At 41.4% G+C, this 13,813-nt stretch overlaps 1 protein-coding gene across 2 annotated transcripts in view; it reads right to left on the reverse strand.

Annotated features, from left to right (window-relative positions):
* The window catches only part of dennd4c (DENN/MADD domain containing 4C), a 49,322-nt gene that overhangs the window by 18,252 nt on the left and 17,257 nt on the right, over positions 1-13,813 (reverse strand). For both annotated transcript variants that reach the window (XM_034676237.1, XM_034676236.1), the window contains exons 3-5: positions 7,841-8,093; positions 7,681-7,750; positions 545-714 (exon numbers count right to left, since the gene is read on the reverse strand). In XM_034676237.1, the coding sequence (XP_034532128.1) occupies positions 545-714; positions 7,681-7,750; positions 7,841-8,093 (493 nt within the window). The remainder of the gene's footprint in view (positions 1-544; positions 715-7,680; positions 7,751-7,840; positions 8,094-13,813) is intronic.

Consider the following 13,813-nt stretch of genomic DNA (forward strand, 5'->3'; position numbering starts at 1 on the left):
CTCGATGAACTGCAGTTTTTAGCACTTCTGCATTGGACTCATATTTTTTAGACCGGAGGTTGCTGCTTGGATTTTTACAGATATATCTGGAATGGTGGATTTCACTTGAACATATGGTTGCCTCTTAAGTTGTGAATTGGTCTTGAAACAGAACGCTCAAAAAGTTGGCCCTTGTTACCAGAGACAGATGATTGCCACTGGATTCTGAGATGGGTGATTCTGCAGCTTTTTGGTGTTATGAGTCATTTTGTGTAATTAAAAAAAAAGCGCAAGTTAAATCTGAATGTTAAATAAAAAAAGCTTCTCTGCTATTTTTATCTATTGGACGTCTGTTATCCATTTGATATCTGGATGTTGATTTGCTATGTAAATGTCATGTATGATATATTCATTTTAAACCCTCCCTGCAGATGAGATGGACTGAGATCCATACTGACCTTAGGTTACCCTATTTGATATTGAGATAGGTTGTTGTTCCCTTATTTTGTTCCTTCTTGGGACTATTGATATAGTTACTCTTAAAAGAAAGGTTGCTAAGTCTCACCTTTTCAGCAGAAGAGACGGTTAAGACGAAAGTGGAGAAGACAGGCAGAGGATCTCGTGTGTGAGGCGCCCAACACTCAATCTTGGCACCCATAGGCAAACAGAACAGAGGCACAGATTCTGACAGAGGGAAAGACTCATAGTCCTCTTCTGGGTAACGAAAGATGAGACCTAGGGAGCAAAGGAAAAAAAAGTTTTGCACACAAAAGTAGTGTAAAAGAGGGGTAAAGGAGCAGAGTTGTGCAATCTATTTCCCCATTTAACAGGCTGGACTGGGTACGGCAACACTTCCAGAAAAGCTGCAATATTTGACTTTTCAAGGATAAAATAAAAGAAGCCCAAAACAAGAGAGATGAGGTTTTTCAGTGATCCTCAGTCAGTATACTTCTCAGAAAATAACTGTTTTGCTCCACATTGTAACTTTAGCAGACACCTTTCTTATACACACTTTCTCATACTTACATACACACAAGCCTGCAGACACATAAGAAATGGGAGTGGCAGGAAGTGCAGTTGTCTGATGAAAAAACAGCTGCCTCTCAGGAAAAAGGCTGAACAAAAAGATAAAGCCAGCGTCTGAAAGGGCATGTGTGTGTACACATATTCATATGAACATGGATTAACGTGTTGCACAATGAATAGCTCAAAAGGCCAAGCTGTAAAGGAAAGAGTCAGTGAGTGAAAATGTCACGTGTCGGTTAAGAAATGTCAGCTGCAATATGAAATAACTATCAAGTTAAAAATCACAGATATACGGAGGGTGCTGCTCGCCGGAGCTTTTAGATAAAGACGTATGGGAAGCTGATTGTGAACACAGCCTTTCAACTACACGGCATGTTTGGTATTAATGGATCACAACATTTCTAAAGGACACATCTCTGATCAAAGGGTTGATAATGAAAGGTATTTTCAACACCAAAGGATGTCACGTATGAGAAGCCTATAAGGAATTAATATGTTTGCAAGGCTATATAAAGCACGGAGGTAAAAGTGAGGAGAAAGTCAGTAAGAGTTTTGACTGAGCACCTGATAAAGTTGACTTTGACAGGCAAAATGTGCTTTAATATCTTCATGATCTAATGAGTATGGTTGAGTTTCACAGCATCACACTCCAATTGTTTCCCCGTGTACCCTCAGACATCCTTGCTGGACTAAATCTTCAATCTCGGGATAGATTTATAGCAGATTATTGGCAGGATATAAAATCTTCTAAATCAATATAGTTCAGAAACGTTAGACCAACTTGAAGATAAATGGGAAGAGGATTTAAATGAGCAAATGCCAGATGAAGCCTGGGGGAGGATTATCAAAAGAACATATACATCATCAGGGTTCCCACTCTTATCCAGAGATCATTTTCCAGGACATTTCCAGGACATTTTCATTGATGATCAAGCTGGTATGACCGTCTAAATTTAGTTCCTAATTTAGTTCCTAAATAGTCTAATATGTTCCTCTCAGTGGAAGTCTACATTGAAAGAAATGTAGTCTATGGCTATCAATGAAATCATCTCTTACATACTTAAAAATGATGGCAAATTGATAATAGAATAATGCAACCACAGATGTACAGCACTTCACTTTATTAGTGCAACCAAGTAACAATGATGGGCAACTCTCATCTCAGCTTTCTCTTTTCTCAAAAAATATAAAATGAGCTTAGAAAAAAACAAAAGAACCAGCAAAGGAATCAGGAAGCTGCCTTACTGAAATAATTAAATAATAATAATGATCAGAGGATCAGTGCTTTAATGACCTAAATAGATCTGAATGACAAAAATGGCCACAAATGTTTCTCAACTCAACTCAAACTCAAAATATACCTGCTTAATCATGATATTCATCCTGCTAAGTGGTCGATATAAAACAAAGCAAATGTCACGTTTTTTTATTGGAGTTACCGTAAACTCTGAAAAAATCGCACTGGTGTAAAGACGCACTCTGTATTTGAAGATCTCTCAGATATTTAAAAAATGTAAACTGTCTTCCTGCATGGCGATGTCTATCATGATCAGCGATGTCTACAACGTGGAGTTTCTGTGCAGCTGTGTCGCTCTTTTTGTTCCGTTTGTTTTCACTATCGGGAGTTTGCACTCCTGCTAGGTAGAGCAGGGGTTCTCAAACTTTTTGGAGCCAGGGACCCCTTACGGGTGAGAAAATTGTCCATGGCCCCCTCATAATTGTAACACAGATTAAGCACATTAGTGATGTGTCATGATCAAAAGCTGCGGCTCTGAGAGTCGATGCTTTATAGTGAATCAGAAGAGCCGGCTCGCATCAAGAGAGAGCCGGCTCCCAGTTTTTTCCTTTTGCTGCCTAGCTCTCACAGTGCTCAGCCCCTGCTCTGCTCACAGCAGAACTGTGTTTTGATTGGTCAGCATGGCGGCCATGCGGCCAATCATATGTGAGGATATAGGATACAGGTGATGGAGGGGAGGCTGTGTATCCTGGCTTCATCTGTTCCTTCAGAGAGAGTCTTCTTGAAGACCGGGCAAATACTCACTGAGAGGAGAAATCAGATCAGCCCATCCAAGCTGAGGCATCTGATTTTTCTCAATGCCAACCTGAGGACATTAATAATGTTTGCTTGAGTTTGGTTCTAGTTCTGTTTGCTTGAGTTTGGTTCTGGTTCTGGTTCTGTTTGCTCGAGTTTGATTCTGGTTCAGTTTGGTTGAGTTGCTTCTGTTTTTGTTTACCTTAGTTGGTTCTGGTTCAGTTTGCTTGAGTTTGGTTCTGGTTTTGGTTCAGTTTGCTTGAGTTTGGTTCTGGTTCTGTTCTGGTTCTGTTCTGTTCTGGTTCTGGTTCGGCTCTGTTCTGGTTCAATTCTGGTTCAAGTCTGGTTCAGTTCTGGTATGGTTCTGGTTCGGTTCTGGTACAGTTCTGGTTCGGTTCTGGTTCGGTTCTGGTACGGTTCTGGTTCGGTTTGGTTCGGTTTGGTTCTGGTTCAAGTCTGGTTCGGTTCTGGTTCGGTTCTGGTACGGTTCTTTTCGGTTCGGTTCTGGTTCTGTTTTGTTCTGGTTCAGTTCTGGTTTGGGTCTGGTTCGGTTCTGCTTTGGTTTTGGTTCGGTTCTGGTTCGGTTTTGTTCTGGTTCGGTTCTGGTTCAGTTCTGGTTCAGTTCTGGTTCGGTTCTGGTTCGGGTCTGGTTCGGTTCTGCTTTGGTTTTGGTTCGGTTCTGGTTCTGTTTTGTTCTGGTTCGATTCTGGTTTGGTTCTGGTAGGTTCTGGTTCGGTTCTGGTTCGGTTCTGGTTCGGGTCTGTTTCGGTTCTGCTTTGGTTTTGGTTCGGTTCTGGTTCGGTTTTGCTCTGGTTCGGTTCTGGTTTGGTTCTGGTTCAGTTCTGGTAGGGTTCTGGTTCTGTTCTGATTGAGTGTGATTCTGGTTCTGTTTGCATGAGTTTGGGTCTGTATGCTTAAGTTTAGTTCTGGTTCTAAACCTAACCCTAACCCTAAACCTAACCCTAACCCTAATCCTAACCCTAATCACAACCCTGACCCTAATCACAACCCTAACCCTAACCCTAACCCTAATCATAACCCTAACCCCAACCCTAACCCTAACCCTAATCACAACCCTAACCCTAACCCTAATCACAAACCTAACCCTAATCACAACCCTAACCCCAACCCTAATCACAACCCTAATCCTAATCATAAACCTAATCACAACCCTAACACTAATCACAACCCTAACCCTAACCCTAATCACAACCCTAACCCTAATCACAACCCTAACCCTAATCACAACCCTAACCCTAACACTAACACTAATCACAACCCTAACCCTAACCCCAACCCTAATCACAACCCTAACCCTAATCACAACCCTAGGATCAGGGTGATAATGATTTTGTGACAGAATAAATGCACACAATTGGGCAATTATAAGGCTTCTCATAAAAACACAGTATGTAAAAGGGTTTTCAACACACAAACCATTAGTTTTTGCAAAATTGAGGACAAATATATGGCTACAAAAGATCCTACATTAAGAGCCGTTCGGGAGTCGAAAGAGCCGGCTCTTCTTTGGGGGCAGAGTCAAAAGAGCCGGCTCTCGGAAAAAAGCCCAACTTCCCATCACTAAAGCACATGCTTACTACCATTTGCACTCTTAGATGCCCTTGGAACTATTTGTATTGTAAAATGTATCAATGTAAATACTTCAGACCTGTACCATAGTGATAAACAGATAACACTTCAATTTGAATCAAGTAAATACCACTTGTATACTTTAAAACAGAGGGTCATTTCATTCCTTGTAGACTCAACATGACAGCATTTATACTTTTCAAGTAATTGATCTTAAACGCTTTCAGAAAATTAACAGTAACAAGACTCACATATCCCTTCGAGCCACCAAATGGTATCATAACAATGGTGTATATGCTGTTTTGTAATGACACAGCACAATTTTATGATTTACTAGAAATGTATTCAAATTATTTCACGGACCCCCACGCTATGGTTTGCAGACCCCCAGGGGTCCCAGGACCCCACTTTGAGAACAACTGAGCTAGAGTACGGTAATTGAGCCAAATGTACCATAAAACATAAACAATATACCCCCGTTTTCTGTGAATTCATGATTATGAAGTGAAGGAGGAAAGATGTGAAAAAAGTTGTGCAGTGTCGCTGTCTTTTCCAGCACAGCGTGCACTCAACTTTCAATGAATGGGGATGTGTTTTGTTAATAGGGTCAGGTCACACGCAGCCATGTTGGAATAATTTTCAAGGACTATATGTGATTTTCCAGGACATTTTACTTATTCTCCCATTTTCCAGGTGTTTTCCAGTACTGGAAAACTGGTCAACTGTTTTCCAGGTTTTCCAGGACGCGTGGGAACCCTGATCATCTATCTGTCAGCGCATGTTGTACAATTAAAGATACTTCTCAAGCTTCTTGGGTCAAAGGTGAGACTGCAGAAAAGCCCCTGTGAGCTTTTTTGATATGTTTTTGTCTTACCCAAGACTATGTCATATTTGGAAGTTTGTTTTTGATACTCTATTCAAAATTTCAGAGGTGCCAATAGATCCATCCCCTCTCGCTGATGTATTTGGTATTATGCCACTAGATATGCATTTTAGTTGTTATGAGTGCAATGTGCTGGCCTTTGGCTCCTTGTTAGTCAGGAGCCTTAAGGCCAAATTCCACCAGATCCGTGTTCGGTCTGTCTCCGATCCGTCACGGCACCGGATCTGATAGGCTTCCATTCTAGTCAATGTGTTAACCCCCACTGGATCCGCTTCGTTGCATTCCAGCTGCATCTCTGATCCGGCAGGTCGGAACGCAATGGATCAGATACGCAAGACTTCTATTTTTGCCGGATGCTGGAGCATGACAAATCAATTCAGCACAGAGCAGATGGAGCGGGACAGGAAGTCAGGCACCAAAACAAAACAAAAACCTGGTTAATTTTCAGAATAAAACATTCTGTGTTATCGTTAGATCGCTTTTAACTTAACTATGATAAAAAAATGCCATTTAGAGCGGAGCCAGGCATAGAGTCATCAAGTCAGAGGCTTTCAGAGGCCGATAAAGACAACATGGATGAGGAGAGGAGGAGGAGAATCCTTGATTCAGTGATTACCACGGGAAAACCTCGGTCACATGACTCCAGCTGTCCGGCGGTCCTGATCTGTGCTGCGTTCCAAAGATGCAACCGGTGGGTGTTGACGGACGAGAGCGCATGGAGCCGGACCGCAGCAGATCGGAGACGGACCGGACATGGATCTGGTGGAAGTCCCACGTTATACTGCTGAGGTGGAAGGACCCCCTTCCCGCTAAACACTCTCACTGGATCAAGGAGATCATGCAGGTTATTAAGCTAGAATACTCTCTTCAAGGGTCTACCCTAAGATTTTAAAGAACCTGGCAGCCTTTTTTGACCTTTGTTGAAAGGATGGGAGCAGAGTATGTAACTCCATAATGAATATTTTCTTTCCCTCTGTGACAGCTCTGGGTGCTGACTGATAATCTATGACTTTAACTTCATGTGGTGTGTCTTGTAGGTGTGTTTCTCTATTTTGATGCCATAGAATATAATATTTTTCTGTATTTTTCTACATTATAAAATCTTCCATAAAGACACCTTGTTTAAAATGAGTATGGTTGTAAATGGTGTTTGCGTTGACAGAGTTTCTGAAGCTACATTTCCTCTTATAGATGATATAAAGAGAAAAGTGTGTGAATGTATTGTGTTAGGCAGGGCTAAGAACAGTTTGAATTCCGTCTCTCTTCGTATTATGTACTGTTTGTTTATTCTAACATATTTTAGTTATTGCTCTGAGGTATGCGGCGACACATATATGACCAATACTAAACCTTTGTATGAGTTACAGATAAGAGCAATCAGGCTGATAGATAAGGTGAATGTTTGAGAACATACTGACTCAGGACTTCCACCAGATCCGTAACTGATCCGTCTCTGTCCAAGGTTTTCCCGCAGTAATTACTGCATTAATGAATATCCGACTCCTCTCCTCATCCATGTTGTCTTTATCGTCCTCTGAAAAACTCTGACCTGTCGACTCCAGGTCTGGCTCTGCTCATCATGAAGGTTTGTTGTTGTAGTTAAGTGAAATAGGATCTAGCGGTAACAGAGTGTTTTTCTCTGAAAATTAACTGGATGGTTTCCGGCATCCGGCAAAAATAGAAGTCTTGCGTAGACGCAGCCGGAATGCAACGGAGAAGATCCAGTGGGAGTTATCACAGTGACTAGAACAGAAATCTATCAGATCCAGGGTCATAATGGATCGGAGACGGACCGGACACAGATTGGCCGTAACAGTCTGAATATCAGCTCCTGTGTGTTGAAATTTAAAGATCTAGTCATCTTAAAAACATTAATGTTCATGTTAAAGCCAGAAACAGATTATTAGCTGGAAAACTACAGATGTTTGTGTTTGGATCTCATGAAGATGATCAGAGAAGGACGTACCACATTAAAGCTGGTCTGCATTTCTGTCTGGCCTTTGACGATCATGACCTCTTATTCTAGACGGTATTTTCAGTGCGGTTAACCAAATACATTTAAGGTTAACAACTCATTCTCTCTTTCTGCTGAATTCTAGTTTTCACTTTCCCTTATGTTTTTTACAATAAATCAAGATAACTGCCAGAAGAAAATGAAACTTCAACTCACCAGCTTTGTAACTGATAGAATTGGACGCAGACACTGATTTCTTGTAACACAGGTACACATTGGAGCCCCACTAAAAGGTTCAAAACATAGATGTTAGAAATATGTTCTCTATACACTGATAATGAAAAAGTGCCAGATAAGGATTAAAACTTTTACTCACCATGCCACAGTTGAGGTTCTTATCCACCTTACAAAAGGTGTGTGGGGGTGTCTCGCCTTTATTGGTGACAATGACGCAGATGTCTGTCACTGCCAGAGAGTTCTGAGGCTGCACAGGCGGCGCTCGGCGGAAGGTGATGAAGATGCGCTGCGAGGTGGCCGAGCTGTTGTTGACGTTGGCGCAGCGGCCGTACGGCGTGGCCTGGATGACCTCGCAGCCCTGGATCAGACGCTCCTTCCCCTCATACAGCACCCTAAAACACAACATGGGAGTGTTAGCCTCGCACTTGAGCGCAACACCATGGTACGTTTTGTTCCTCATCGGGAACAAAGATGGGATTGTGTATAAAAAGGGACAGCAGAGAGAATCTTTGACTTTCCAGCTGTCTGTAGGTGAGTGACATCAAACAGTCTTAAAATGAACAATGCAACCAGAGCAGTGCAGTGACTCACACCAAAACACAACAGAAAGGCCTCTGTGGATTCTGAAGTGTCTCAGACTATGCTGTCAAGCATGGCTTTCATTTCTTAAACATCCCTCGCTGCCAAAAGACGAATAACTCACATTCTGATGATGCAACAGTTTCAAAAAGATGAGGCATTCGTGTTCAAATGCCTTTGTCAAACGAAGAGTTTGACAAGAGAGAGAAGAGAAGAAAGGTAGACAGAGGAGGTCGGAAAAATTGTGTTACAACCAATGGAGCAAATAGTAAATGATTGAGACGATGAGTGCCCTTAAATCATGATTACAATAAACACATAGCTTTAGTCTGAATTTATCTTAGAGACTAAGAGAGCTTCTTTACTGTAAGCAATGCTTTCGCACTCACATGCATACACTGTGCTCACTGTGTAAAGGCCTCTGTATTTTGTCTTTCAAACCATTTGATGCAGTCAGAGGAAGCTAAGGCGATCTATCAGCTCCACTTAGATTAACTGTTGGTGGAAAAACAAAACTGTTTTTGATAGAGGAGGTTCAAGAGGAACATGCGGCAAACGTGTGTTAAAACATGAAGAACAGCAGGCAGACTTCAAAACTGTGAGTTATTACAGCTAATAAGACTTTCACATTTCCTCATTTGTTGCACTTCATATGGTTAGTGAAATGTCGAACAATGTAACCGCAGAAGGCACATTCTTTAGAAATGGTTCAGGCCTGGTGATGAGCAGAACAGTCCGAAGCAAAGGCTTAGAAGAATCCCCCAGAAGAGAACAACAACTTGCTGTGTGAAGGTTCTCAGTTCTCCAGGTTGTGGTTACTAAAATTCATCTGAAAAGCAACTAGGCTCGGCTGAAGTTCTGACATTTCATGGGTTTGATGACATCTTTTAGATGCGATGGAAAAAGAAAGAAATTCTACCAAATCTAGAGGATTAAACTTGGGATCAGTGCAGCCAATCACAACAAAATTGAAAGGAAAATATCCTTCCCTGCCCTCGTCTAAATGTAGTTTATATGTCTTATAGCTTTCTCCAAGATTGCAGAAAACAGAATACTTATGAAAGCAGCAAAAGCAACAGATTTCAAACAGCAATTTTTATACATTGAATTGTTTACACCTGTCAAAGATATTCTAAACCGAAGAAGCCTAGTTGAAGTGTCAAAAGAAGGAGTCTGGACCTTTAGCTACTGAATGCTTCACTCTCTTATAAAACTAGCTGCTTTTAGTGTACAATGAGTGATCAGAGCTATTAGCTGAAGACAGTGAGTGTAAAGATGCTAACATGCTCTGTAGAGCTGAAAAGAATAGTAGAGCCACTTAAGTCTTCCAACTTATCAAATAATATCCAGAAACGTCAAAGTCAAGCGTTCCCTGTGACAGACTGCTTTTTTTTTTTGGCCTTTTTACCTTTATTTGATAGGACAGCTGAAGAGAGACAGGAAATGTGGGGAGTAGAGAGTGGGGGAAGACATGCAGGAAATGGTCGACTGGACAGGAATTGAACCGGCAACCCCTGCAACGAGGACTGTAGCCTCTGTATGTGGGGCGCTTAGACCGCTAGGCCACCATTGCTCCGACTTCATATTTTCAATTACTTCAAAAGAAACTTCAAGATTACCAGCATTTAAAATCATACTTTGACAGTTCCAGTTTAAAGCACATCCAGGAAAAATTTTGCATGGAAATACTGCCTCACACAAACATAGATGAAGACTTTTTTTGGGTTAGAACAAGCTCTCCTTAGAGACAATCAGACAGTAAGAAAGAAAGACTGAACTGTAGCTCCATTGGGAGGCTTAATCTTGTTTCACAGGGACTATCAGCGTGTGGTCAACACCAGCGACTTTCTTCTTTAAGCTCTGGTTTTCCTTTGAAGCCTCCATGAGAAGCCTGTCATCAATGGGAGATGTGATTCAGACATAATTACCTGCTGACTCATTCAAATCCCAGACAGTAAAGCAAACTTGCACACAGAGAATACTCATATCCAACAGCAGTCAGAAGAAGCAGCCAGGAAAGCTATCAGTTTCTCCCTGTGTTGGATTTTTTTTGCATGACTGCAGGGCTTCTTTGGTGGCATGCTCCATGACGGGCCTTCCTATCCGAACAATACCACATGGTGGGGGGGGGGGGGGGGGACGACAAAAGATGTGATTGCTGCCCTCTATAAACTAAAGAAAGACTCCAAAACACTTTTTTTTTTAATCTTGTGCGAGCAACAGGGCAGCCACTGCAGATACAATAGTCCTGAAACACTCCATTTACTCTGAAAGGAGTTCAGGACAAACCTAAAGAGGCCAGGAAGATGGTTGCCAGCAAATTCTCATTTAGGCAACAAAAAATTGGCACAGTGAGTCGTGACGCTGTGGACCCGCCGGCTGGGAATGCTGGTCTCAATGACAGCAGGGGAAGCAGAAACATGAATGAATGATTCACATGTTGCAAGTTTATCATTTAATTTTACAATAAATGAATACTAGAGCATGGAACAGAACCAAAAGATAAGACAAAGGGGGAATATATTCTGACCTTGTTTGTGGTCGCTCAACCAAAACAGAGCCAGGGGCAGGTTTTGCCTTTCCAATTGAGACATAAAATAATTTCTCTTTCATATTACTGATGAATCAGCAGTGACTAATCAATGAGACCTGCAAAGCTGTCATGGTGTTACTTCCGTCACAAGACCTATTAATTACGAGTACGGGGGGATTGCCTTAGTAAGCTAGAGTGAAGCATCTTTTATTTACAGTGCAACTGAGACTAAGTTACTGAAGGCATGGTCACTTCTCATGCTGCTAATTGGTCTGTAAACAATGCAGGGCACCAAAAGGAAGTCATGTAACGCTCAGACCTGTTGATAATTCACAAATGTTTATTTTTCAATACTGCTGAAGTAAGCCAGACCAAGGACTTAGTGTAGCTAATTATATACAGTGAAACTGAGACTTGACAGAAACTGATGTATAAACACTAGGGGTGTAACGATTCATCTACTACATCGATGTATCCATTTTTATTCCTATGATGCGACTACATCGATCTGTGCTCTGCAAGTTGGCCTTCCGGACGACTTATATCAATCTAACATTGTTTTTAAAGGTAAATCGATTGTATCGACACTAGGAAATAACGCATTGGATTTAAGCACAGCAGACTTTATATGGATGTGTTTATTTTGCACTTTTAATGATAAAACCGTTAATCGTTACTAAATTCAGGCTGCCTGTCTGTGACGTCATCGCCACACGATAGCAGACAACAAAACAGCGTGGTGGATGGCAGAGGAGAAGCCGGGGAGCATCTTTTGCTAAGACGGAGATGTTCTAAATAAGTCACTAGCTATTTGTAGGATATGTAAAAGGTCAAGTAAAGTACCACGGCAACCCGACAAATCTATCCAACCACCTACTAAGGCGCCATGGGATTTTACACCATGCTGACTGTCCAGGCACCTCTTGCAGCGTTCCCCCTGCAGCAGCAGCGCCAGGTAAGATCAGCTCTGCAGAAGCCTCAGGCTTAGGTTAAGCTCCTGTTAATTCAACCTGAAGTGTTGATTGCACTTTATTCAAATAAAATGTGAATTCATTTGCCATCAATTGTTGTTTACTTGTTTGTTTATATCCATAATTAATTTATACCTGATTCCCTTGCAAGAAATAACAGGAAACTAGGACTGTCCAATTTCAATGTATTTATTTCAGTCACACTGGTTGAATTTTTGGCTGAAAAGTGACTGAATTGATTTGGATCTTATCGTTCTAAATGTACCAATATCGTCCTTTATTTATTTTATTTTTTTATATATATATTTTTGGGGCTTTCTTCCTTTTATTATTTAGGACAGCTGAAGAGAGACAGGAAATGTGGGGAGTAGTGAGCGGGGGAAGACATGCAGGAAATGGTCGACCGGCCGGGAATCGAACCAGCGACCCCTGCGACGAGGACTGTAGCCTCTGTACGTGGGGCGCTTAGACCGCTAGGCCACCAGCGCCCCCCAATATCGTCCTTTAATCGCATCGGCAACCACGAATCATGATACAAATCGAATCGTCGTTAAAAATAATTGTTACACCCCTAATAAACACTTCTCCAAGGAATGTAGTGGACATGACAGCGTTTACTTTGCAGACATATCTGAAAGGGCAAATTGCTTTTCATTTTGCTAACTGGACTGTAAGAATTATTGGGCAGGGGACTAAAAGGAGAGACATATAACTCTAAACACTCGCTACACTGAAATGCATCAAAGTTGACCATTGTTTCCAGAGGAGTACATCATCTGTGGACAATAGCACATGGGTTATGTGATTGCTTATTAATAGAAGACCTCACAGTCATGGATTTTACATTACAGTCTCTTTATATGCTTGCAGCCACACAGAAAAGAAGCTTGTGGAAACAGTATCATTATGACTAGCATGACTAGCTTTGGTGCTTCAACCAGCGTAAAATTAACATCATGAAGTAGTTTTTCAAAAGGATGCAGATCCTAAAATGTAAGCTTGCTGTTCTCTCCTACACCCCATAAGTCTGCAAACATGCTAAACAGGGATTGCTCAATCTCTTAAAGGAAACATGACATGACATACGATCTTCCGTTTATGCTCGGTGCAGTGATGTCAACAGGGCTTCATGAGGGCTTTAACTCGGTTCTGCAGGTTGGAGCTACAATTAGCAGAAAGGGATCACATTGATATCAGTTTTGATCTATCACTAAACAAGTAGAATGAGGTCAATGTGTTGCAACCATTTAAACAGTCGACCTTGCAAAGACTGAATAGCAGAATGTTGTCTGTTGTAACTGGAAACTCCAGTTTGTTATAGGGGGACACAAAGAGGTTTCAGACAAAGACTAAAGGTGTGGAGAACGGAAATACCTCAGACTGTTGCATCATTGTTCTCAATAATATTGCATTTATGGAGGGTTTCCTGCTACATACAACTTAGATAACATTTCTGGTGCTTGGCTTCAGGAGCAGAGGCAGCTTGAGGCTAACAGGACATCATTAAATGAATCACCTCTTGTGCGATAATAGTAGGAAGCAGGGAAATTGGATCCGTGGATGCATGCCAAGAGGTGTGGCTGAAAAGTTCATGACGCAGCAGATGTGAGTGAATGAAGCAGTAAACACCTACTTCCTCTCACTTCTTGGTCAAAATGTTGCCATGTAATAAGCAACAATTCATTTTCCTACCTGTATTTCTTTTCTATTGGTGTATGTGCCGGTGAGTATATATGTGGGAAGATGTGCACCATTGTGAGGCTGGGTGGATGTTTATTGTTTTTTTGTGTTTTATATATGTATTTTTGGTCTATCTATCTATCTATCTATCTATCTATCTATCTATCTATCTATCTATCTATCGATCTATCTATCTATCTATCTATCTTAATGGGCGTGAAATTCTTAGTGAGCAGTTAGCACTACAGCTAAAAACTTTGGAGGACCTTTAATTGTATTTTTGTACTTTTCCCCTTTAGCACACTAAGCTAAATCTGCAATAAGCTACAGGAGCAGAGACAAGATTGAG

Source organism: Notolabrus celidotus, chromosome 23 (genome assembly GCF_009762535.1).
Source record: "Notolabrus celidotus isolate fNotCel1 chromosome 23, fNotCel1.pri, whole genome shotgun sequence".
NCBI classification, from domain to species: domain Eukaryota; kingdom Metazoa; phylum Chordata; class Actinopteri; order Labriformes; family Labridae; genus Notolabrus; species Notolabrus celidotus.